The 23243-nt window shown below is 42.8% G+C and overlaps 1 protein-coding gene across 1 annotated transcript in view; it reads left to right on the plus strand.

Annotated features, from left to right (window-relative positions):
* Positions 1–6067: 6067 nt before the first annotated feature.
* LOC129713004 (annexin A5-like) overlaps positions 6068–23243 on the plus strand; it is a 26592-nt gene continuing 9416 nt past the window's right edge. Inside the window, exons 1-6 of the mRNA XM_055661845.1 lie at positions 6068–6190; positions 6305–6338; positions 14210–14297; positions 15353–15447; positions 18064–18177; positions 20814–20904. Coding sequence (XP_055517820.1) covers positions 6321–6338; positions 14210–14297; positions 15353–15447; positions 18064–18177; positions 20814–20904 — 406 coding nt within the window. The 5' untranslated portion in view covers positions 6068–6190; positions 6305–6320. The remainder of the gene's footprint in view (positions 6191–6304; positions 6339–14209; positions 14298–15352; positions 15448–18063; positions 18178–20813; positions 20905–23243) is intronic.

The raw sequence follows: 23243 nt of genomic DNA on the forward strand, positions 1-23243 counted from the left end.
GCGGGTTCAATATCTGCGTGGCGCCTGCTAGCGCACACCAGATCTTTGGCGCACACAGATATCGAACCCGGCGTTTGGAAGCCGTGGTCACGTGACTGGGGAGGGGCTGTTGTTTTTCCCTTGCGCGCGTTAGTCGTCCATCGAGAGCCTGCTGACATACTGCATTACAGCATGGTATGGCAGCTGCACCATGGCAGACAGGGAGAGGCTTCAGAGGGTAACCAGGACAGCGCAGAGGATCATTGGCTGCCCTCTCCCCTCCCTGATGGACATCTACACCTCCCGCTGCCTTAGCAGGGCAAAGAAGATAATCCAAGACAGCTCCCATCCTGCGTTTGGACTGTTCGACCTGCTGCCCTCTGGAAGGCGCTATAGGTGCATCAAATCTAGGACAAACAGACTCAGGAATAGTTGCTTTCCAAGAATTATATCTACTATAAATTCAAATTCACACATGCACTGACTACACCGCCCAACACGGACTTCCATCTGTATATATGTATATATGTATGTAGCACCGCAGAATTTGTGCACCTATTCCCCCCCCCCCCCCCATCTCCCTTCTGTTTTTTGTTTTTTCTGTTTCTTGTTTTTTGTGCTAAATTGTATGTATGCACTGAGTACGAGCAGCTTTCAGTTTCACTGTACATGTATAGTGACAATAAATGGCATATCTATATCTATCTAGTTCAGCGCTGACCACCGTTGTGGGCAGATGTGTCTGATAAGCCTGTATGCTGCAACTTGAACTTTCGAATAAAGATTTGTTGGAAACTCCAGTAGTCATTTCTCAGGCCACTAAAAAGTAAACCTTATGTGCTAAAATGTAAAATCGGCGCAAAAAGCTGGAGTAACTCAACGGGTCAAACAGCATCTCTGGAGAAAAGGAATAGGTGGCGTTTTGGGACGAGACCCTTCTTCAGACTCACGATCATTGTTCATTGTTTCACAACTTCCGAGGCCTGGAGAAATTTCCACTCCTCCATTTCTGATCACCTGATTTTCACGACTGCATCAACAGTTACTATATTCAAACTCATCACTGGGGAAGTTGTGGGTCATTCCCTCCTGTATTTCCCTGTAGACCTTTTAGCATTACTGGTTGTTTGATTAAGCTTTTGGAAAAATAAACATTAAAAGGACATTGTAAATTCAAATAGTTTTTATTGTCATAAAATGCTACATTTTACAGAATATTTAAAAGCTAAATTTAGACTACGAATAGTTTTTCTTTTATGTACATTTGGTTAAAAATGATGAAGTTCCTCAGGAATTCCCCCACTTTGACAGAAAACGCATGTACTCCTGTAAAAGGAGATTCTTCCAATCTTCCGTTGAAGTGAAGTAGAATGGGAGAAACCCTGATAAATTCTCGCCTCTCCTTATTCCATGATGAAGGAACAAATACTTTATGTAGTTTGGCAGAGAATCAAACATTACGTTAGTCTTCTGTGAAAAGTAAGACCTGGACTGTAATTTCTCTTCAGTTCACTGGACTGCATTTCCTCTCCTTGGCTCAAGTCACAAGGAAGTCAGCAAGGTCACTCCATACATTAAATGCACCACGTTCTGGTCATAGGTTGCACTCTAGAGTGCAATTACATTAGAGTGGACGAACAGTTTCAGAGATACAACATGGAAACAAGTCTATAGGCCCACTGAGTCGATTAAAACTATCCCACTCACAGAACTACACATTATCCAATCCCTACACATCAGGGACAATTTTACAAAGTAATTAACCCTAGTAACCTGTGTGTCCTTGGGACATGGGTGGAAACTAGAGCACCCAGAGGAAACCCATGCGGTCACAGGGAGAACAAGCAAATTTCACACAGACAGGACCTGAGGCCAGGATTGAACCATGCCTCTGGCCTGTCCCACTTGGACGACCCAATCCACGAGTTTAGAAGACCCTAGACGAGTTGAAAAAAATGTCAAGGTCGTGTTGACTCGCCAAAGTATAAGACCTACGACTCTTACGACCTCCTACGACCCCCTCGACCTCAGTCTTCCACACCTAAGACCAACTACCACTAGCTATGAGTGGAAAATGATCACATGATAAAATGATGTCATGATTCCATTTTTTTCTCAGGCCAGTTAATGACCTACCTATAACTACCTGCAACTACTTACTACTACCATCACGACCTACTACAACCTATCTACGACATACCTACGAGTAAAAAGTGTCAAATATTTCCATGCCGACTTTTTTTTTTACTTGTTAACTTTTTTTGTCAAGCTGGAAAAAACGCCACGACCTACTTGAGGCCACAAGTACGTGGAGACCACACACGAGCACGAGGAAGAGTTATGAAGACCTCCTACGACCTCGTGACGACCATGCTGCGAGTATGAGTCAAACGCAAAGATCGCCAATTAGGTTGTGAAAGTGGGACAGGGCCTTAAGGCAGCTGCACCACTGTGAGGCCCTAAGGACAATGAACATGAGTGAGCAGGAAGGATCTCAGTCTGAAAAAGGGTCTCGACCTGAAACGTCACCTATTCTCCAGAGATACTGTCTGATCTGCGGAGTTACTCCAGCTTTTTGTGTCTATTTTATGAATATGAGTGAAGCAGTTTCAAAGTTACTGAAAACTGGAATGTGTTGCTATAATCAAAAGTGTTATGTAAAGTTAGGTAGCAAAAGCCTTGCTTGTAATATTTGTGTACAAATTTGGACCAAAGTAATTTGCCAATAATTTTATTAATTTCCAAACTATTGTTTGGCAACTGACAGTCGCTAACAAACAATCCTGCGTGGTAAAGTAACCAAACTACATGTCAGTGAGCCTCGGGACGTTTACCAAGTGTGCTTTGAAAATATAATTAAGTGTCTATCTGTTTGTGGCTATTATGGAGCAGTCTTTTTTTAGACCCACCTACTATACTAATCCTCTGCTTTAGGGATATTCATTGTTGTGATCAAACTTTTAAACACCTGTTTAAAAAATCTTGAGGTGCTGCTGATTTTTCCAACTCGAAAAACCAGCTTTGACCAGGATATTGCATCATTTATTTGCAGTTTGCACAGTTTTATTAAATCCGGGATGTTTCACCTGTGCATTGGAAAGATTGCCAATTCATCAGGTCCTTACAAGGGTTTATGCTGGATTGTGGATATTTTCTAATGCCTCAAAGAAGTAAGCAACCTTCCTTTGATAATGAGCACTAACAGGTGATTTAACCTGGAAGGCCATGAAGCAAGACTATGAACCTTTGGACATCGGATATCTTCTTCACGTGCACTTTCCACAGGATCACAAGATAGGGATGTATAGTCAGGCGTTGTATGAAGAAGGGTCTCAACCCGAAACGTCACCTATTCCTTTTCTCCAGAGTTGTTGTCTAACCCCCTGAGTTACTCCAGTTGTTTGTGTCTAACTTCGGCGAAAGACAAGGAGATATTATTCTAACTTTCCTCTTTTTCTTTCATCAGACATCTTCTTGTAGAATGGCAAACCTATGCTGTCACCCCACTCAAAACATTGTGGTTATAGTGATGCTCTTGCTAGGTCTATCCCTTCCTGTTTAGGCTCTTTCTCTTCCTTGAAGCATTTCAGCTTATTATTGAGTCTGAAGAGGGGTCTTGACCCGAAACGTCACCCATTCCTTCTCTCCAGAGATGCTGCCAGTCCCGCTGAGTTACTCCAGCATTTTGTGTCTATCTTCACCTTATTCTACCACTATTCTACCATTTTCTCTCACCCACCCATGTACAGTCAATGTTTTCTGAATGTGGTGTTGTCATGGCCTTGCTTCCGCCTTCTCCTACTGCAAGTGAACTCTCAGCTTCAATGTCAACACATCATCTCCATTCACCTTGTTCCCATTCTCAAACTTCAATGGCCTTCTGCTCTCTGTTAATCTCACCCGCAACCAATATTAACCACCACTCACCTCACCTTACCATGCATCTTTTCCCTCCTTCTCAGTTCTAATATAATGGCACTAAGCAAGGGAGTAACTCAGCAGGCCAGGCAGCATCTCTGGAGAACAAGGAGAGGTGTCGTTTTTAATTGAGATCCTTCTGAGTGATCGCAACTTTAAGTCGAGGAGATGTAGATACATGTTAGTTGCTGCTTAGTTAGTCCGTTAGATGGCTTTCCCCAGAGAACTCCCCATGAAAATCTGGGTAGGGTTTATCTTTGACATATTCAGTCTCATTGTTTAGATTGATGCTGGGTTTATTCCAACCAATTTTACTCAACATTTTCATGGGAAATAACAAGGGCTTGTTCTGCCATTTTGGAATGCAGTTAAGAATTAACTACACTCTTGCAGGTCTAATATTCCCCATAGGTCAGACTAAATACAATAATTTCCTTACTTTAAGACACGAACAAACAAGATAGGTTATTGCAAAAATCTGTTAGTGCCATTATATTTCCAGTTTTATATTATTCCAGACAGCAGAACTAACTAAAAATCTATAACAGCTACTGTATAAGACCATAAGACCCTTAAGGGCAGAATTAGGGCATTTGGCCCATCGATTCTCTTCTGCCATTCGATCATGGCTGATCTATGTGTTCAAGAAGGAACTGCAGATGCTGGAAAATCGAAGGTAGACAAAAATGCTGGAGAAACTCAGCGGGTGCAGCAGCATCTATGAAGCGAAGGAGATAGGCAACGTTTCGGGCCGAAACCCTTCTTTCAGAGATTGGCACAAAGTGCTGAAGTAACTCACGGGATCGGGCAGCATCTCTGGAAGAAAAGAATAGGTGATATTTTGGGTCTGAAGATGGGTTCCTACCCAAAAGGTCACACATTATTTTTATCCATGGATCCTGCCTGACCCGCTGAGTTACTTTAGCATTTTCTGTCCATCTAAGAACCTATCAATCTCTACTTTAAAATACCCAATGTTGGCCTCCTCAGGCATGTGGTGGAAAGATTGGTGGAAACAGGGCCGCAACGTGAATGCTCTTTCCTAGACCCCATGTATTTCAAGTGAACACTGTCCAGTCCATTGCGGGTTCTGGCCTCTCCACCATCAAAGTGATTTATAGAAGTCGCTGCCTCAAAAAGACAGCCAGCATCATCAGAGACCCACCACACACTCACCCCACACTCATTTCACCCCTGACATCAGGAAGAAGGAACAGGAGCCTGAAAACTGAGACGTCCAGGTTCAGGAACAGCTTCTTCCTTACAGCCATCAGACTATTAAACACTACAACCTGCAAATAAGCTCTGAACTGCATGGATTTGGAGGCATTAGGTTTGGCTTTTTGCACTGTTACTGTTTGTTCTATTACTATTATTGTTTTTACGTGTATATGTAAAATAGGACCGAGATGAGGAAAACATTTTTCACACAGAGAGTGGTGAATCTGCGGAATTCTCTGCCACAGAAGGTAGTTGAGGCCAGTTCATTGGCTATATTTAAGAGGGAGTTAGATGTGGCCCTTGTGGAGAGAAGGCAGGTACAGGATACTGAGTTGGATGATCAGCCATGATCATATTGAATGGCTGTGCAGTCTCGAAGGGCCGAATGGCCTACTCCTGCACCTATTTTCTATGTTTCTATGTGTGTGTGCATATGTGTATATATGTATATATATATATATATATATGTATGTATGTGCGCGTGTGTGTGTGTGTGTGTTTATGTACGTGTATATGTATATATACACACACTGAACTTTTTTTTCTCATTTATTGTATTGTTTACAGTGTGCTATGTTTACATATCCTGTTGTGCTGCTGCAAGTAAGAATGTCATTGATCTACCTGGGACAAACGACAATAAAACACTCTTGACTCTTGATAAACATATTGTGAGATCGGTGAGCTTTTAATCAAAACAAGGATAAACATTTCCTCTTCCTCTCTCTGCTGTAAACGTTTCTGATTTGGCACAGTTTGGGGATTTAAACCTTCGTATCAGTGATGATGGTCATTGCTGGGGAAACGGTTCACCTTCGGTACCCTGTATTGTCTGACAATTACAGCAGAGTTCAGTGCTGGTTTTTGCTGCACCCACAGAGGTTTTCGTACTAGTTGCTTCTTATAGGCCAACTCTTTTCTATGACTAAATTATTTAAATATGCTTCCAATCTCTCTACCAATCCCTAAGCTGCCGCCTGAGTCTTTCCTCAGAGAAAAGGCAGGCCTTGCTTCTCGAGTTTCAGACAGCCACATACTGGGAACATTTGTCTTTGCAGCAGATTTGTCAGAGGTATCATTTAATTCTTATTTGCCCTTGTCGTGTTATTAATGTGTTGTTGAAATATTTCAGGAGATGTGGAGAAGCTACAATAAATGATCTCTTTTTTTTTCTGTTTTAAAACAGATTTTCTTACTGAACCATGGCAGCCAAAGGCGGGGTAAGTGGAATCAGAATTGAGTTATCAGAAATTGTGTGGTGCTGGTGTGCAATGATTCACCAGCTGTTGGTAGGCGTAGTGGTTCTCTACACATTGGTATTTTACTACGTTCAATTACTCCACCTAGATCCCAGAAAAAGTTTACAATGAAAGATTGCAACAAATGTAGCTATATTAACCATTAAAGGCTACAATTTATTTTCATTAGCGTGTCATTACTCTCATGCCAGTGAATTAAAGTTGCAAACCAACTTCTTTAGAAAATGTTGCAATTTACGGAAAACTTTCTTGATGGCAGTGTTACTAAGTATATGACAAAATTCCTTTCAAGGATAGTAATTATTCTGGCATAGTGTATTTATGGCATAGTGTGTACGTTCTTAATTGTTTGTTTGAATAAAAGAAGGCTGCGTATTTCTGTTTGTTTCTCCTAAATTACACCTTATCGTAACTAAAGTGGCATGCACTCCCTCAGTTGACCCTTGACCAATAATCATTTTTCTTAATTTCTTTCACCCCCGCCCACTTGCTGCCAAATTATTTTTGTCTCCCTACTCTTTTTCCTAGTAGTGAAAAACTGAGTGGTCTGTTTGTTGATGGAGGGGGATATGAACAGAGCTTTGTATAAAGAAACCTTTAGCGATGGGAAGAAGGTCATGAGAAACTTGCCATTGGGCCACCCCCAAAAACATTCCACTATCAAATTGCTATGGATATTTTCCCCCATTGTTGAAGAAGACAACAATGGAAAAAGTGATGGTTCATTGAAAATAATTTGAGCTGCGGTACTAAGTTGTTGGGGTTTTTTGGGGCAGGGGTAAATCTCATGCCTAACTGTTTCTGTCTTTGCAATCAGTATGCTGGCAGTAGTGTGCAGTCAGATGAACTGGGATAAGATCAAGAATGCATTCATTGCCTCTGCGCTATGCCCACACCATGGATTTTCTCTTGTTTCAGATGTTTGCATAGCAACTCGGAGCTAATTAAATAAATGCCACAGGTCTGAAACCGAAATGGGAAATGCTCAGTGGGTCAAGCCACACATGGAATTGTTACATTTTAGCAAATGTCTTAAAAGAAAATTTAATGTTTCCACAAATTCAAGCAGATAAAAATACTTGGTTTTGTTCTATAAAGTGTGGAGGAGGAAGTCTATTGCTGTGTTATCTTTGTTTGAATTTTGGGTGGAAATGTTTGTGGACAATGAGATTTAAATCGGATATCAAAAACGATCTTTTATTTTCCAAAACATTTAAAACACAAAACTGAACTTGTGGATTTGTAGCCTGTGAATTCTGGAGTCTGCCATTTAACTGTACAACCTCTGATATTCCTTGCTTGGGAAGAGAGGCGTGATTGAGTAAATATGGAGAAATGGTTTCTGCTGTAGCAGAATGGTGATCAAACAATTCTTAAATCATCTACAAATAAGCTTATTTGAATGTACTTATAGAGTATGTGGGCTCATTGAAAACAGCAATGATCTGATCCAGACTGTGTACACCTGAACTGTAGGCAGACGAATAACTTTCCAAAGTAAATTGAATGTATAAAATAAATCTCAAGCTACAAGAGCATTAGAGCAAGAAAGGGTAGACTTGTGAATGATGATGTACCAAGATCAGATCCTCACATCTGTCAAGCTAGAGACATGATGTGAAGTGTTTTGTGAAGGTAGTTGAGGCCAGTCCATTGGCTATATTTAAGAGGGAGTTAGATGTGACCCTTGTGGCTAAAGGGATCAGGGGGGTATGGAGAGAAGGCAGATACAGGATACTGAGTTGGATGATCAACCATGATCATATTGAATGGCGATGCAGGCTCGAAGGGCCTACTCCACCTATTTTCTATGTTTCTATGTGTACAGGCTCAATACCTGAATTGATTTTGGGGGGAGGAATCAAATATTGGAAGGAATTTCAGCAAAGCTCCAGTTGTTGCAATTAGTCCATCTGCTTCCGTCCTTAATGAGTTGGACTATTTGTCCCCTGGGGTCTTGTAACAACGATGTGCTGAGAAGGTTAAGCAAGCTGGCGCAGTGATAGAGTTGCTGCCTTAGACCGGGGTTCAATCCTGACTATGGTTGCTGTCCAAACGGAGTTTGTACATTCTCCACGTGGTTTTTTACTTTGGGTGCTTTGGTTTCCTCCCACACTCCAAAGGCATTCTGGTTTTATAGGTTAATTGGATCGGTAAAATTGTATATTGTCCCTAGTGTATCGGGGGATCATTGGTCGGCACAGACTCGGTGGGACAAATAACTTGTTTCCATGCTGTATCTCTAAAACTAAACTAAAAAGCTGGGGATCTGTCTCCAGAGTTTAGATGGCCCCAAGGAAGACCCAGTAGTTTCATCAGTCTGAAGAAGGGTTTCGGCCCGAAACGTTGCCTATTTCCTTCGCTCCATAGATGCTGCTGCACCCACTGAGTTTCTCCAGCACTTTTGTCTACCTTTGATTTTCCAGCATCTGCAGTTCCTTCTTAAACAACCAGTAGTTTCCTTGTTTAGTGAGGAGAGACTGGAGTATGTATGCATGGAAGTTGTGTTGAACCGTGCAACCGAAGCTTAATTAAGTGTGGAGTGAGTATTGGGTCACATTATTTCTCATCGTGTTAAATTGTGACTCCCCCCCCCCCCCCCCCCCCCCCCAACTTGATTTCAGGGGGTGGTGTAGGGAGAAAAGAGGAGAGAATGACAGTTTGAAATTGCCTAAAATTGGAGAATTCAACATTGATACTGTTGGGTTGTAGGCTAACCAAGCAGACTATGAGGTGCTGTACTTCCAGTCTGGCAATGGTGGAGGCCCAGGACAGGGAGGTCAGTGAGGTGAATGGGGGTTGGGGGAGTTAAATGGTTAGCGACCAGGACCAAACTGGTGTGTTTGGTGTCGTAAATAGATTGAAGTGGTGAAAGTACAACTTTTAATCAATGCCCTGTTTGACATGGGTGGAGAGCTTTTGGCTATTTTTGGGAGGTAATGGAGTTCTTCTTATTTTTCCAAATACACAAATTATATATCATATATACTTTATGTCTTCCATTAAGTCATGAATAATATAAACAGGAAAAAAAAGATTTCTGGGCAGAGGGCAGCACGGGGATGGCCCCCCCAGGAACTTTCATGAACTGTGAGGAACTGCGTCTTCATAGTTCCATAGTCTTATGGAATTTCGAAGTCATGCACATGTGAACGATGAAATGTCCTCGGGCAGCTGTAGTCTTGTGATTCGGACAGGAACTGCTGCATTACGAACGTTGTAGTGAATCACACACACAAAGCAATGGGCAGCCTGCCCGCCTTCCGCAAGGGTGTGGCGGAAGTCGAGGATAAAATGAATTCTACGGCATTGATATCTGATCCCACAGCGAGTTTGAGGAGGGACTTGCTGCACTGTTCGATCCTGACCAAAGATCCTTCTGCTATAGGATCTTTGATCCTGACTAGCCGTTCCTGATGGCCGCCTCTCTGTGGCTTTGGTGCAAGCTGCCTTGTCTGTTTATATAAACCCCCTCTCTCCACCCAGCTCCTCCACCCCGGCTGAAATTAACATCTGTAATGAACATCGAACACAAAGTGTAGGAAGGAACCACAGATGCTGGTTTCAACCGAATTAAGACACAAAATGATGGAGTAACTCAGCAGGGCAGTCACTCCAGCATTTTGTGAGGTTCTGCCTGTCCCACTGTGTCTATAGAACGCAAAGTGCTGGAGTAACTCAGCGGGTCAGACAAGACCATAGACGACCGACGTTTCGGGACGTGATCCATTTTTTTTTCCGGACGCCCCATCGGAAATGTCGCCTATTTTTTCCCGCAGTCCGTGTGTGTGTCTCTCTCTCTCTCTCTCGCTCTCTAATGCTGGGCGCGCCCCGTTGACTGAGCTCACGTCGCCGCCTCCACCGCGCTGCTCCTGCAACGTGGCCGCGGCCAACACCGGGGGCAGGGAGAGTAGGGCCGAGTGGCCCCCGTGAAGGGGTGCCTACCCTACGGCTGGTGCCCAACTCCACCGATATCCCCGTGCTGCCCTCTGCCCAGACAGGGCACAGAGAGCTCTCCACACCCAGAATGGGACTCGGACAATTTAACCATGACCCGTCAAGAGACTGAACTTTCGCAGGTCTGGGTGCTACCGCAGATGTTTTCTATTGAGACGCGTCGCAGGAACAGACCCAGTAGAAAACACCACCCGCAATAACAAATTAATGTTCATCATATATCATGTAATAGGAGCAGAATTAGGCCACTCGGCCCATCAAGTCTACTCTGCCATTCAAGCATGGCTGATCTATCTCTCCCTCCTGACCCCATTCTCCTGCCTTCTCCCCATAACCTCTGACACCTGTATTTTCCACAACGGTGAGATAAAGCACTCGGGCTATTTTTGAATCGATCAGCTTGTGTTTAACACTGCAAGTACTCTACAATATCATACTGGAGCACTTTGCTAATCAGAAATGTCGTTTATATCCCAGTGGTATGAACATTGACTTCTCCAATTTCAGGTATCCATCACTCTCTCCTCCCCTTCTCAGTTCTCCCTCAGCCCTATGGCTCCTCCTCCTCCTCCTGCTCCCCCCCCCCCCCCCCCCCCCACCCACCCTACATCAGTCTGAAGAAGGGTTTACGCCCGAAACGTTGCCTATGCTATTTCCATCGCTCCATAGATGCTGCTGCACCTGCTGAGTTTCTCCAGCACTTTTGTCTACCTTCGATTTTCCAGCATCTGCAGTTCCTTCTTGAACAGAAATAAACGGCATGTTTGTTTCAAATATGACACAATACAACTTTATTTATCCCAGGAAGGAAATTAATCTGCCAAAATTCGAGTTAGATTGTAATTAAATTTATAATTTGCATGAAGCTCACAGAGTAGACGGGATATATACAATAATAACGATACATTAATAATACCTTCAATCATAAACAATAAATGATGAGTGCAAAGCAGTAGAATGGTGCAAGATTAAGGTACAGGTACCAGTAGGTGGCAGGACCACCTGAAAGTGGGTTTGAAAGCAGTGATTCTAATGCCCCTGCCCCACTTAGGAAACCTGAACGGAAACCTCTGGAGACTTTGCGCCCCACCCAAGGTTTCCGTGCGGTTCCTGGAGGTTCCCTGAGGTTTTTGTCAGTCTCCCCACCTGCTTCCACTACCTGCAACCACTTGCAACCTCCGGGAACCGCACAGAAACCTTGGGTGGGGCGCAAAGTCTCCAGAGGTTTCTGTTCAGGTTTCCTATGTGGGACAGGTGAATAACAGTAGTGCAGTGGTGGAGAAGCTGTTCTTGTGTCTAGATGCCTGGGATGTGAAACTCCCATATCTTCTCCCAGAAGATAAAAGAAAAGGAATAGCCAGGATGGCAGACATTCTTGACTAGACTTCAAGTCTTCCTGGATGTGGTCTTGGGCAGAGCAGTTGCCATACCCAAGCTGAAGTGCATGTGTATAAATGGACAGTAGTCAGTGCAACAAGCTGAATATCCTTGACCTTCTGAGACAGCAGAGGCTTTGGTGCGCTTACTAGCATAGATGTGGCTGCACTAGGCCAAATTGGGGGTGATATTTATACCTAGGAACTTAAAGTTCTTAACCGTCTCCACCTCGGCAAAACTCTTAATGAAATCTAAGACTAGCTCAATAGGGTACAAAGTGCTGCAGGTTTGACGGCATCTCTGGAGAACATGGATAGGTGATTTTTTGGTTGAGACCCCTTGTTTCACTTTGACGTTGGGATGATTGGAAAAGGGCCAAATATATATTTGCAAATACACCTGAGCGCTGGTCTGTGTTAAATCTCCAGTTTAAATTCCATTTGGAATATTTTGGAGGACCAAGAAATCATGATCTGTGGACATGACCAGGGACTCCATCCGGGCCAGTTGCTCTCTGTGGCTTCACTCTGGGACGGTGACCTTGTGCACAGGTGCACCTGAAGGTGTGTTATCATTCCATTGATCTTCTGTTCAAAATGAGCTCAAAATGCATAGTTTAGTTTGGAGATACAGCATGGCAACAGGCCCTTCAGCCCACCGAGTCTGCACTGACCAGCGATCCTCATGTGCAAACGCTATCCTACACACACCAGCGACAATTTACAATTATACCAAGCCAATGAACCTACAAGCCTGTACGCCTTTGGAGTATGTGAGGAAACTGGAGATTCCAGAAAAAACCAACGCAGGTCATGGGGAGAATGTACAAACTCAGTATAGACAAGCACCCATAGAGGATCGAACCCGGGTCTCTGGCGCTGTAAGGCAGCAACTCTACTCCTGTGCCACTGATTTCTGCCTGACCTCACTTTGTACCCTATGGTAGCATGAAAGCTTTGTCATACTTTGGTGTCTGAGTGGTTTAATATGGGACTCTAGGGTCAGGAACTGTCCCTGATCGCTTTGCCAAGGTGCTATCTGGATTTCTTATATGGATCAGGGTCACTTGATTTGAATGTCCCAGATTTGGACTTCACTAGTGAGTAGATCTTGTGGTTTTCTATGGTTTCCAGTTGGGGAACACTCAGCTTGACTTGTTAGGCAGGCAGTCTTCTATCCACATACTGAAAGTCTATGATGGCGGTGGCATGGTCCTTGAGTTAAAGCAGTCCTGTAGGATCTCTGCACTTAAGTATTTGCTTATAAATGGGGAGAGAGTGCCGAGGGTTAGGGTTAGGTTCAGGCCTGTTAGTCTAGTTTTCAAAAATGCAAGTTGGGGTTGGTCGGACTCTTTGGTTGTTTGGCAGAAATGGAGCCTGTTTGGCCCTTTGGGACAGGAGACAGATTGATAGTTTTTTGGCAGCACACACTTGAGGTTGGCTTAGTTGACTTTCCTACCTCTGAAGAAGTAGCCCTCAGACTGCTATATCTCAAGGTTATAGGTGCTAGTACAAGGTTTATGTCCGTGTGGAATGTGAACTGCTGGGCAGAGTATTAATGCCACGTTGAAAGTAATTTAAACCTATTTGCTTTATTACCATACCAAAGGGTGTGTTCTTGATGTAGAGTGGTTTTGAATATGCACCGTGCTCAGGATATGCAGAATTATTAATTTGACTCGCTCAAAAACAAGTTTTGCTGTGTTTGCCTTTGAGTTTGATGAAATTCAAATTAAGTTCTGGAAACTATCTTTTGGACACTGACTCTGTTTTTCTTGGAGATGCAACCTGATAGTATTTCCATTATGTTTTGTTTTTATGTCTTTTGCATTAACTTATCAACCTAATGCCTTGTTCTGTGCTGGTGTAAAATTGACAAAAGAAGATCCTCTACCTCTGTAGCCTTGCCCAAATGTCAGCTGGATATGTAGGTTCACTTGTGTAATAGGCTGTTTTTTTAAATTTGTGTGGCTGTTTAGACAGGAGCCTTCCTTGTATTCTGCCCTTGTCAATATCTGTGTGTGGGTTACTGATGGAGAAGCTGGTTTTATAACCATCAATGTTGCACTTGCATCATTCTTTGCAAAGATGAAAACGCCATAAATTTTAAGATTAAATCTGGTAACTTGTGCAGTGTTAAACCTGTCCCACTTTCATGACCTAATTCACAACCTCTGCCGAGTTTGCCTTTGACTTGTACTCGCAGCATGGCCGTCACGAGGTCGTAGGAGGTCATAGGTGGGTCGTAGCGGGCCGTGATGCTAGTCTTAGGTACTCGTGGCATCAAGTCGGTTTTTCTAGCCTGATGAAAAATGTCCACGAGTAAAAAAGATTGTGAATTAGGTCGTGAAAGTGGAACAGGCCCTTCACACTTCAGTTACTCAGTGAACCAAACGCTGAGATGGGATTGGAAAGTTTGCTTTAATCTGTATGTAGTGTTGTCTTCTTGTAATCATAATTCTTTATGGAGAAACATTTTAATGGATGGTCTGTTCTTAGGGAAGGACCAACGGCACCATCTATGATTTTCCAGGTTTTGATGCCAATAAAGATGCTGAGATCCTTCACAAGGCCATGAAAGGCTTTGGTAAGCAACAATAGTTTGTTTTCTATTTGTGCACAGTGATTTGTGCACGAGTCATTGTTTGTCCCAAAGATACCATGTTTATCCTCTCTCACTTTATCATGCACTGTTGTTAACTTCTGTTCTATTCCCCTGCTATTTTCCATAGTTATGGAAATGTGTTGAACTTGCTACTCTCTAGGTACTAAAGCTTCCCTCTTGAATACCTACTTTGTTCAACATTGTAGATGAAAATATATAAGGCCTTCTGGAGATCTCAATATTTTTGTTTTGAGAAAAACCTAGATCTGTTTTTTAAAAATGGTTAAACTGTACAATAGAAGACTCAATGAGCCATCTGTCCTGTTTAAATGACCAAGTGAGGAGATGTTTGGTGAACTCACTGTGGTGGATGTTAAATTTGTGTTGATTGTGTGTTTTTGTCATTTTTTTTAAAATATGTATGACTGCAGGGAAATGAAATTTCGTTCAGACCGAAAGGTCTGAACGACAAATAAATTCAATTCAATTCAAGACCAAACGGACCCTCTGATAATCTGTCTATGGATAGACCTATGCCAATATCCTTCTTGTTTAATTGATGTCTTATGAAGCAGCTTATGAAGCAGCTATTGGGTCCAAAATTGACGTCTAAGTGGAATCGATGTAAATTGCCCAATGAATATTGAATGCAAGGGTCAAATAAGGAAACTCTTTTACATCTTCTAACAATTCCTTCAGGGATATTCTTGTTATTAGAGTTGGGTGAGTCGGAGGAAACCTGTTGATTTGCACACCTTGCACTCCGTCTAGCAAATGTCAGTATTGGGGGAAAAAAGATGGAAGCCAGCATCTGTTGACAACATCAAGCCTAGGTGTAAGTGGGTTAGGTGCTAGTTAAAGCTCCTCTTCCCTTATCACCAAAGCCTGCAAAAGCCTCCAATTGCGGCTGCATTCTTTGTCATGAGCAGCAATGTATGACATTTATGGCTCGCACTACATATTCAGATTGGGCAAGAGATTCTTGCCTCTGGTCACTGTTCAGCAGTAAATTCTAAAACCATTATGTTTGTTGGCAGGAACGGATGAAGATATCATATTGGATCTACTGACGCAGAGAAGTAATGCCCAACGGCAGGATATTATCGTTGGCTACAAAACCGTAATTGGAAAGGTAAAGTATAATTAACCACTGTTTACAGAACCACATGCACATACTGAAACATACATAGTGTGGAGAGGAAATTCCATTCATGGAATGGTTGAGGTGATAAGTTCATAGATTATTGAAGACATGAAGCTGGGATGAAGAACTAGCTTGTTTCTGTAGAGAAGGCAATTGAGATGTTTTAGTAAACGATAACTGCAACCCACAATGTCACCTGAAGCAATGGAATAATGTTCAAGTGAAGCTGGTACTGAAATGAGTGAACAGGTGCTGTTTTAAAGATTGGACTTTTGCCCCATGCATTTGTAATAAATACAGATAAATGTATTTGAGTTCTTCACATAAACTTTGCACCGGCATGCAAGGTGCATTATTTGCAGTTAAGTTTACTAAATCCTGAAACATTAGAGGAAGCAAAATGTGCAGGATTGTAGATTCAATTGGAACATGGATCTTTGTTCAATTATTTAATTCTAAACCAGGGGTGTAAATTCCAATGTATCAAAGCATCCCAAATACAGACTTGGTATGAAATTCAGTGTTTACTAGTTAGTCCCATCTATTTGTTTTTAATTTCTATCCTCATTCCCTGTCATCAGTGCACCTGTGGCCCAGAGTATGACCAAATTAGAATTGTACATCTTTTTGAGGATGTGCCACCATAACTTTCTTTGACATCATAATAATAATAATAATAAATTTTTTATTTATGGGTGCCTTTCAAGAGTCTCAAGGACACCTTACAAAACTTTAGCAAGTAGAGGAAAAACATGTAAGCGGAATGAAATAAATAGTAGAGACATGACTAGTACACAAATTAAAGACAGAATTCAATTCGAAACACAATATGAGGCAATTAATGCACAGATGAAAAGGGAGGGGGACGTGGGGCTAAGGATAGGCAGAGGTGAAGAGATGGGTCCTGAGGCGGGACTGGAAGATGGTGAGGGACACGGAATTGCGGATCAGTTGGGGGAGGGAGTTCCCGAGCCTGGGAGCAGCCCTGGAGAAGGCTCTGTCCCCAAAACTGCGGAGGTTGGATTTGTGGATGGAGAGGAGACCGGCTGATGTGGATCTGAGGGTGAGGGTGGTAGGGGGAGAGGAGGTCAGTGAGATATGGGGGGGCCAGATGGTGGAGGGCTTTGTAGGTGAGGACCAGGATTTTGTACGTGATCCAGTGGGAGATGGGAAGCCAGTGAAGTTGTTTGAGGACTGGAGTGATGTGATGCCAGGATTTGGTGTGGGTGATGAGTCGGGCGGCTGCGTTCTGGACCAGTTGGAGTTGGTTGATGTAGGTGGAGCTGATGCCAAGGAGAAGTGAGTTGCAGTAGTCTAGTCGGGAGGAGATGAAGGCATGGATGAGTCTTTCAGCAGCGGGAGGTGTGAGAGAGGGTCTGATTTTGGCGATGTTGCAGAGGTGAAAGAAGGAGGTTTTAATGACATGGCGGAGTGAAGCTCAAGGGAGAGGGTGGAATCAAAGATCACGCCAAGGTTGCGGGGCTGGGGAGATGGGGAGACAGTGGTGCCGTCGATGGTGAGAGTGGGGTTATTGACTTATGGTTGGGAGTCCAATCGTGGTTTGCTGGGGTGTGGGATGGGTAGAATCCTGTGGGACTATTGCACTGGATAATACAGAGGTAAGATGGTGCGTTGGAGGTAGGAAAAAAACTGGCAATACCAGAACTCCCATGCCTCAAGTTCCTCTCTAATTCAAGTTTAAAGTCACCTTTATTGCCACATGCACCAATTAAGGTACGGTGATATTTGAGTCACCATAAAGCAATACAAGTAAAAAGAACACAATACACGATACAGTTTAGCATAACCATCCATCGCAGTGGAATCCATCACAATGGATCTGAACGCAATCCGCGGCTTGGCGTTCCCGAATGGGCCGCTTCTTACCGGAGACCGCGGCTTCACGATGTAAAAGCCAGCAGTCGGAGCACTTCTTCTGGCGATTCCCGGTAAGGGATCCCAGCCTCCGCGATGGTAAGTCCGCGGCGCACCTGCTGCTGAAACTCTGGGCCCGTCTCCGGTGTGGAAAGGCCGCACTAAACCAGTTGTTAGGGCGCGAGGCAGGGCGAAGATGCAACAAGGAGAAAAATCGCAAATTTGTCGCAGTACGTGGCTGAAAACGGTTTCAACATATTTCTTCCCCCCCTCCCCCCACCCCCACACACACACATAAAACATACAGACAAACATTAAATCATACATTTAGACGCACTAAAAATAATTTACAAAAGTCGAAAGGACAGAAGGGCTGCGTGCAAGGCTGCCGCTAACACAGCGCCGCCCTAGTGCTCAAATGGAAGTACTGCTTCTGGAATAATTTCTTCCCCCAATTCTGAGTCGAGCTCAGATACTTTGCAGATGTCCATGCAAACATTTGTGTTTAGAGATTGGTTAGGTGGTCATCATGCTTAGCTCTGGGGTAGGTATAGAGGCAAATTACATTGATGCTTTTGCGGGACAGTAAAGAACTAAAGTACCGCATATCTGCATACGGTAAAATAGAATATAATTAGTCTGAATAATCTGAAATGCTGGCTCTGTTCTAGATATTACGTTGCTATTTTGTGTTGCCACAGTACTCATCTGTCATCTTTGCTCCTACAGGACCTGGTCGATGATCTGATGTCCGAGCTGTCTGGAAAGTTTGAGTCCCTAATTGTAGCTCTCCTGCTTCCTCCCCATCGCTATGATGCCAAGGAATTGCATGATGCCATAAAGGTAACTGCAACTTTACATGTGTGATCAGTTGGCCAAGTACATTATCTTATTCACACAAACTAGAATCCATCCATCAGTCTCGGGGCACCCAACCCGAAATGTCACCTGTCCATTCCCTCCAGAGATGTAGCCCGACCTGCTGAGTTACTTCAGCACATTGTTTTGCTGGCAACAACCTGGCTGCTCAACACCCGGCTTGAGATCAAACTATTTACATTGTTTTGCTCTATACAATGAGCACTGCTTATTTATTTGTAGTTGTATGTGCTGGCACGTCTAAACAGTTTTAAAACGATATTGTTTTTAGAATTTGTAAAATTGCAATTTGCTAAAGTTTAATTTTTTTTAAAAAAATCAATTCATTGAGTTAGGCGATCATGCCCTTAAACAGCTTAAGCAGTTTATACGATGCTGATCTGCTATAGACACCAATGGCAAGGAATGATTATCCATACCAAGCACAATACTGGTGATGGGTATAGAAGCAAAGAAGCAAATTCAGATCTTGATCATTAATTTCTGGAATTGAATGCAGAACCTTAAGAACGGTGTCTCATTGCTTTCTGTTTAAGTGCAAACTGCTCCCCTGAAGATGGCTCATTATTTTAGCTGCAGTGAAGGTCTCCATGAAAGGGGCTGTGGTCAAAAATGTGGACGTTTTTAAAATCTGTGCCTTGGAATGTCTTGAGTAAGGGCCAGTCCCACTTTCACGACCTAATTCACGACCTTTTTTTACTCGTGGACATTTTTCATCGGGCTAGAAAAACGCCCCGACCTACTTGATGCCACGAGTACCTACGACTAGCATCACGACCTTACCTACGACCTCGTGACGGCCATGCTGCAAGTATGAGTCAAGGGCAAACTCGGCAGAGGTCATGAATAAGGTTGTGAAAGTGGGACGGGCTCTTTACTGTTGATCACTGATGTAACTGCTCATTTCACATCTGCTTCCTTACCAAGGAGATGGTGTGTAGCTTTGTGTATTGCTACGGTGAGTAATGGCTAGAAGACCTGCAGTTTGACTAATGGCTACAAGTTGATTGTACATGTCTCTTCCTCAGCACATGGAACTTTAGATCTGTGACGTGTACATCGATCTCCACCTGGAATTCCTATAATTTGTCGGTACACAAGGTCAAATAAGGGTAGACGTGCACATCAGTGTTTTAAAGGGAGTAAATCTGCCATCCACCAGATAAATGCATTTCTTTTCATCGACTGACTGCCTCAACCATATAATTAGATTGTCTGCATCCTTTCTCTCATGGTGTCTATACTTGTGGTACATGGCAGTTCCTTTTAAAACATTTTCTTCTTTTAACACATTCCAATCGTTTTGCATTTAGCCACAGGCAGATCTGTGCCTTTGATCTAATTGAATCCTGAGGGACTTGCTTACTGTCTTTTCCCATCATCTGAACATTAATAAACTGTTGGAGTATATAAGAGACGGGTAGATCTGGGAATGTCTTTGCCCGTTGGCCAAAATCAATGAGGTAGAAGCTCCAGTTAATAGTATTTGAGTTTTTAAAAGATTCCATAATGATCACAACTTGCTGCATTTCAATGAGTATCGGTAAACTTCGCTACTTCACTCCAACCAAAGAAACACTAGCTATCCAGCACTTTATTATAACTATTACATTATAGTACCCAGACTGTATGACATCAGGGCAATCTGAGGGAGAGCCTGCCTGATATCGGGTTATTCTGGCACCTGAGAAATATAGCATCTGCTTGATAAGGGTTTTATTTTGAAGGTTGGGTGACAAAATATGGGGAAGAACCGATATTTGTCATAGAATCAAGCAACACAAGTCCCCCATCCCACCATGTCCCATTTGCACTAATCTCGTTTATCAGCCCTTCACCTGCACTCTTTGTTGCCTTGGCAATTCAAGTGCTCATCTAGCTACTAAAATTTTGTTATTGGACCTGTATCTACTACCTCGGGCAGTTCCAGAGTCAACTGTGTTCTGATTCTTTTCCCCTGTGGTTTTGGAAGTCTGGTGTTTAAAAACAAATCTTGCTGTCCAAAATGTGTCTGTACCCCTAAATGTTGTACACCTGCATCGGGTCACCTTTAAGCTGCTTCTGCTGCCCAGCTGGTGCATGCATTGACCCATTCTCATTTATACCCCACAGAAAAGTGGAGGTCATAAGTGATAGGAGCAGAATTAGGCCATTCAGCCCATCAAGTCTACTGCACCATTCAATCATGGCTGATCTATCTGTCCCTCCTAACCCCATTCTCTGCCTTCTCCAATAACCCCTGACACTGCAATAATCAGGAATATAACTCTGCTTTAAAAATATCCATTGACTTGGCCTCCACAGCCTTCTGTGGCAATAGACTATTGGAATTAACAGGATTTGAAAATTGGATGATTCAAGATTTGGGATTTCAGACTTTCTCTGTCTAGCTAGGCTGTGACCAAGGATAACTGAGGTAAAGCATTATCCCAGTGAGGTTAATGCCTTGACAACTGGTCTGAAAATCCTATCCAAATGTGTGTATTCATACCAAGAATTTGGAGAAAGGCTTTTGGGACATGTTCTAGTGGGATGACTGAATGATGACATATTTTGTCTCCAATCTAGAGTATGATTCCTTAATCGTTTGTTTTCCTCAGGGTGCTGGGACATCTGAGAACATCCTGGTTGAAATCTTAGCATCTCGCAATAATGACGAAATCCACAGGATTGTGGAAGCTTATAAAGAAGGTATGCTAACACATTGACCAAACACTATGGCCATTGGAAGTAAAACAAGTCTAGCCAATTGTAAAAACCCAACTCTTGGCACGATGGGGTAAGAAATGATGGGCGCACGGGAGAAATGACTAAAATCCGGTGAATTAATATTGAGCTGCATTTTTCTTTTACATCATTAATATTGTAAGAAAGATCCAAAGCTGTTCTATCATGAGCTGTGAAAACAAGTAACTGCAGATGCTGGTTTTATCACGAATGACAAAATGCTGGAGTAACTCAGCAGGTCAGGCAGCATCTCTGAAGAGCATAGACAGGTGTCTTTTCAGTTCAGGACCCTTCAGGCTGTTTGTGGGAGGCAAGGGAGCAGAAACCTGTAGAGAGGGTGGTGCATGAGCTGTTTGATCTTCATCAAAAATCCTTTGAGATGTGGATAGTTTCACTAAAAGCATTCTTAAGAAACCACGTGTTATAGAATTTCATACCATAAAGCCAAATTGTATCGATGGGGCAAAAGAGAGTTTGGAGCTACAGTTTCAGACTCTATAACAAAGGTATTTTTCCTGCAGGGCTTACAAAAATGATGTAACGTTGAACCCGCGGAGTTACTCCAGCTTTTTGCGTCTATCTTCCTTACAAAAGTGAAGGTCTTTTTAAAATAAATGCCGTTTGCTACATAGTATTGTTGCACAAGTATCCATTGAGGTGAAGGTGGACACAAAATGCTGGAGTAACTAAGCGGGTGAGGCAGCATCTCGGGAGAGAAGGAATGGGCGACGTTTCGGGTCGAGACCCTTCTTCAGACTATTTATTAATAGAAGCGATTGTTAATTTCAAACGCCACCCATGGATAAAGTAGCAGTTGTACATTTAAGTGACAATGGTGTCTGATTACTGTGTGGAAATTATATACCCTCTGTTCTGCGTAAATCTAAGACGGCTTTCTAAGTCTACTTCTCAGTTTCCAGTATAAGTGGTACCTAGTTCCCGATCAATATTGTGTTATAACTAATTTGGCCCGCATATGCAAACGGTGTTCCACAATTTGTTGTTTGTGTTGTGGTAACGGGTATTTTAGCAGAACTACCTGTACTAGCCAAAGGCCATGTTATTGTAAGGAGAGGTTTCCTGTTCCTATAACTCCTATTTTGAATCCTGGATGACTGAACAAGCCGAATTGAGTTTGGGTCTGGGTTTGAGTTTTGAACCATGAAACCATGATTTTTGAAACATCTCATAAACATTGATGTAACATGGGAAGGTAGGGAAGTCATTATATTTTGGCATAAGTATGACTACAACTTTCCTTAGATTCTGAAAACTATGTTTGCCTTGTGTGCATGTTGTCCCCGGCAGCTGACTGAGTGACTTGCCCCTTGAGATCATATTGTAGCAATTTTGTAGCTAAAAATCGAATTGGAATAAGAATTGCAAATTTCCTTGAGGGCAGTAGTTATTGGTTCAAGAACTCTATTCTCTAGGTTTTAACTCCACACCATTTCCCCCCTTTCTTATAACACAGCCTATAATAGGCAGACAGGGTTCCTGGCTTGATGTTAAACTTATCCATTAATTTCAATTTTCTTCCTATTTTAACTTTATCAATAAGTTGTTTGAATATTTATTCCACAATTTTCAGTATCTATCTTCCCACTGGAACATCTTGGTTAGAAACCTCGCTGTGCACATCTCCTTTGGACTTTGGCTAAATGGGACTATCTTGTATGGGGCAGACACAAAATGCTGGAGTAACTCAGCAAGACAGGCAGCATCTCTGGAGAGAAGGAATGGGTGACGTTTCGGGTTGAGACCCTTCTTCAGACTGAAGTTACTCCAGCATTTTGTGTCTATCTTCGATTTAAACCAGCATCTGCAGTTCTTTCCTACACACCTTATATGGGGCATCTTGGTTGGCATAGATGAGATGTGCCAAAGGTCCTGTTTCCATGCATTATGGCTCTATGACTAACAGAGACCGTTTTTATCCATCTGTGCCATAGTTCGTATTCCTTCAAGCTTTTTTCCCCACAAGATTTTGTTTAATTGATTGATAGGTTCTTGATTAGTAATGGGATCAAAGATTACCGGGAGAAGGCAGGAGAATGGGGCTAAAAGGGAAAACTAGATTGGCCATGATTGAATGGTGAAGCTAGGCAATGGGCCGAATGGCCTGATTCTGCTCCTATGTCTTATGGTTGTATGTCCTACATTCTCCCTTAGATTTCTATCTAGTGACAACTTTAGCTTCCAGTACATTACAGCCTCTGGACAAAGATTTAAATTGCTCTCATTAAGCCAACTGCCTGTCTAGAATACACGTGTAGAATATACTTGTCGGTTCAGTAATTTTG

The sequence above is a fragment of the Leucoraja erinacea genome, chromosome 34 (assembly GCF_028641065.1).
Source record: "Leucoraja erinacea ecotype New England chromosome 34, Leri_hhj_1, whole genome shotgun sequence".
NCBI classification, from domain to species: Eukaryota; Metazoa; Chordata; class Chondrichthyes; order Rajiformes; family Rajidae; genus Leucoraja; species Leucoraja erinaceus.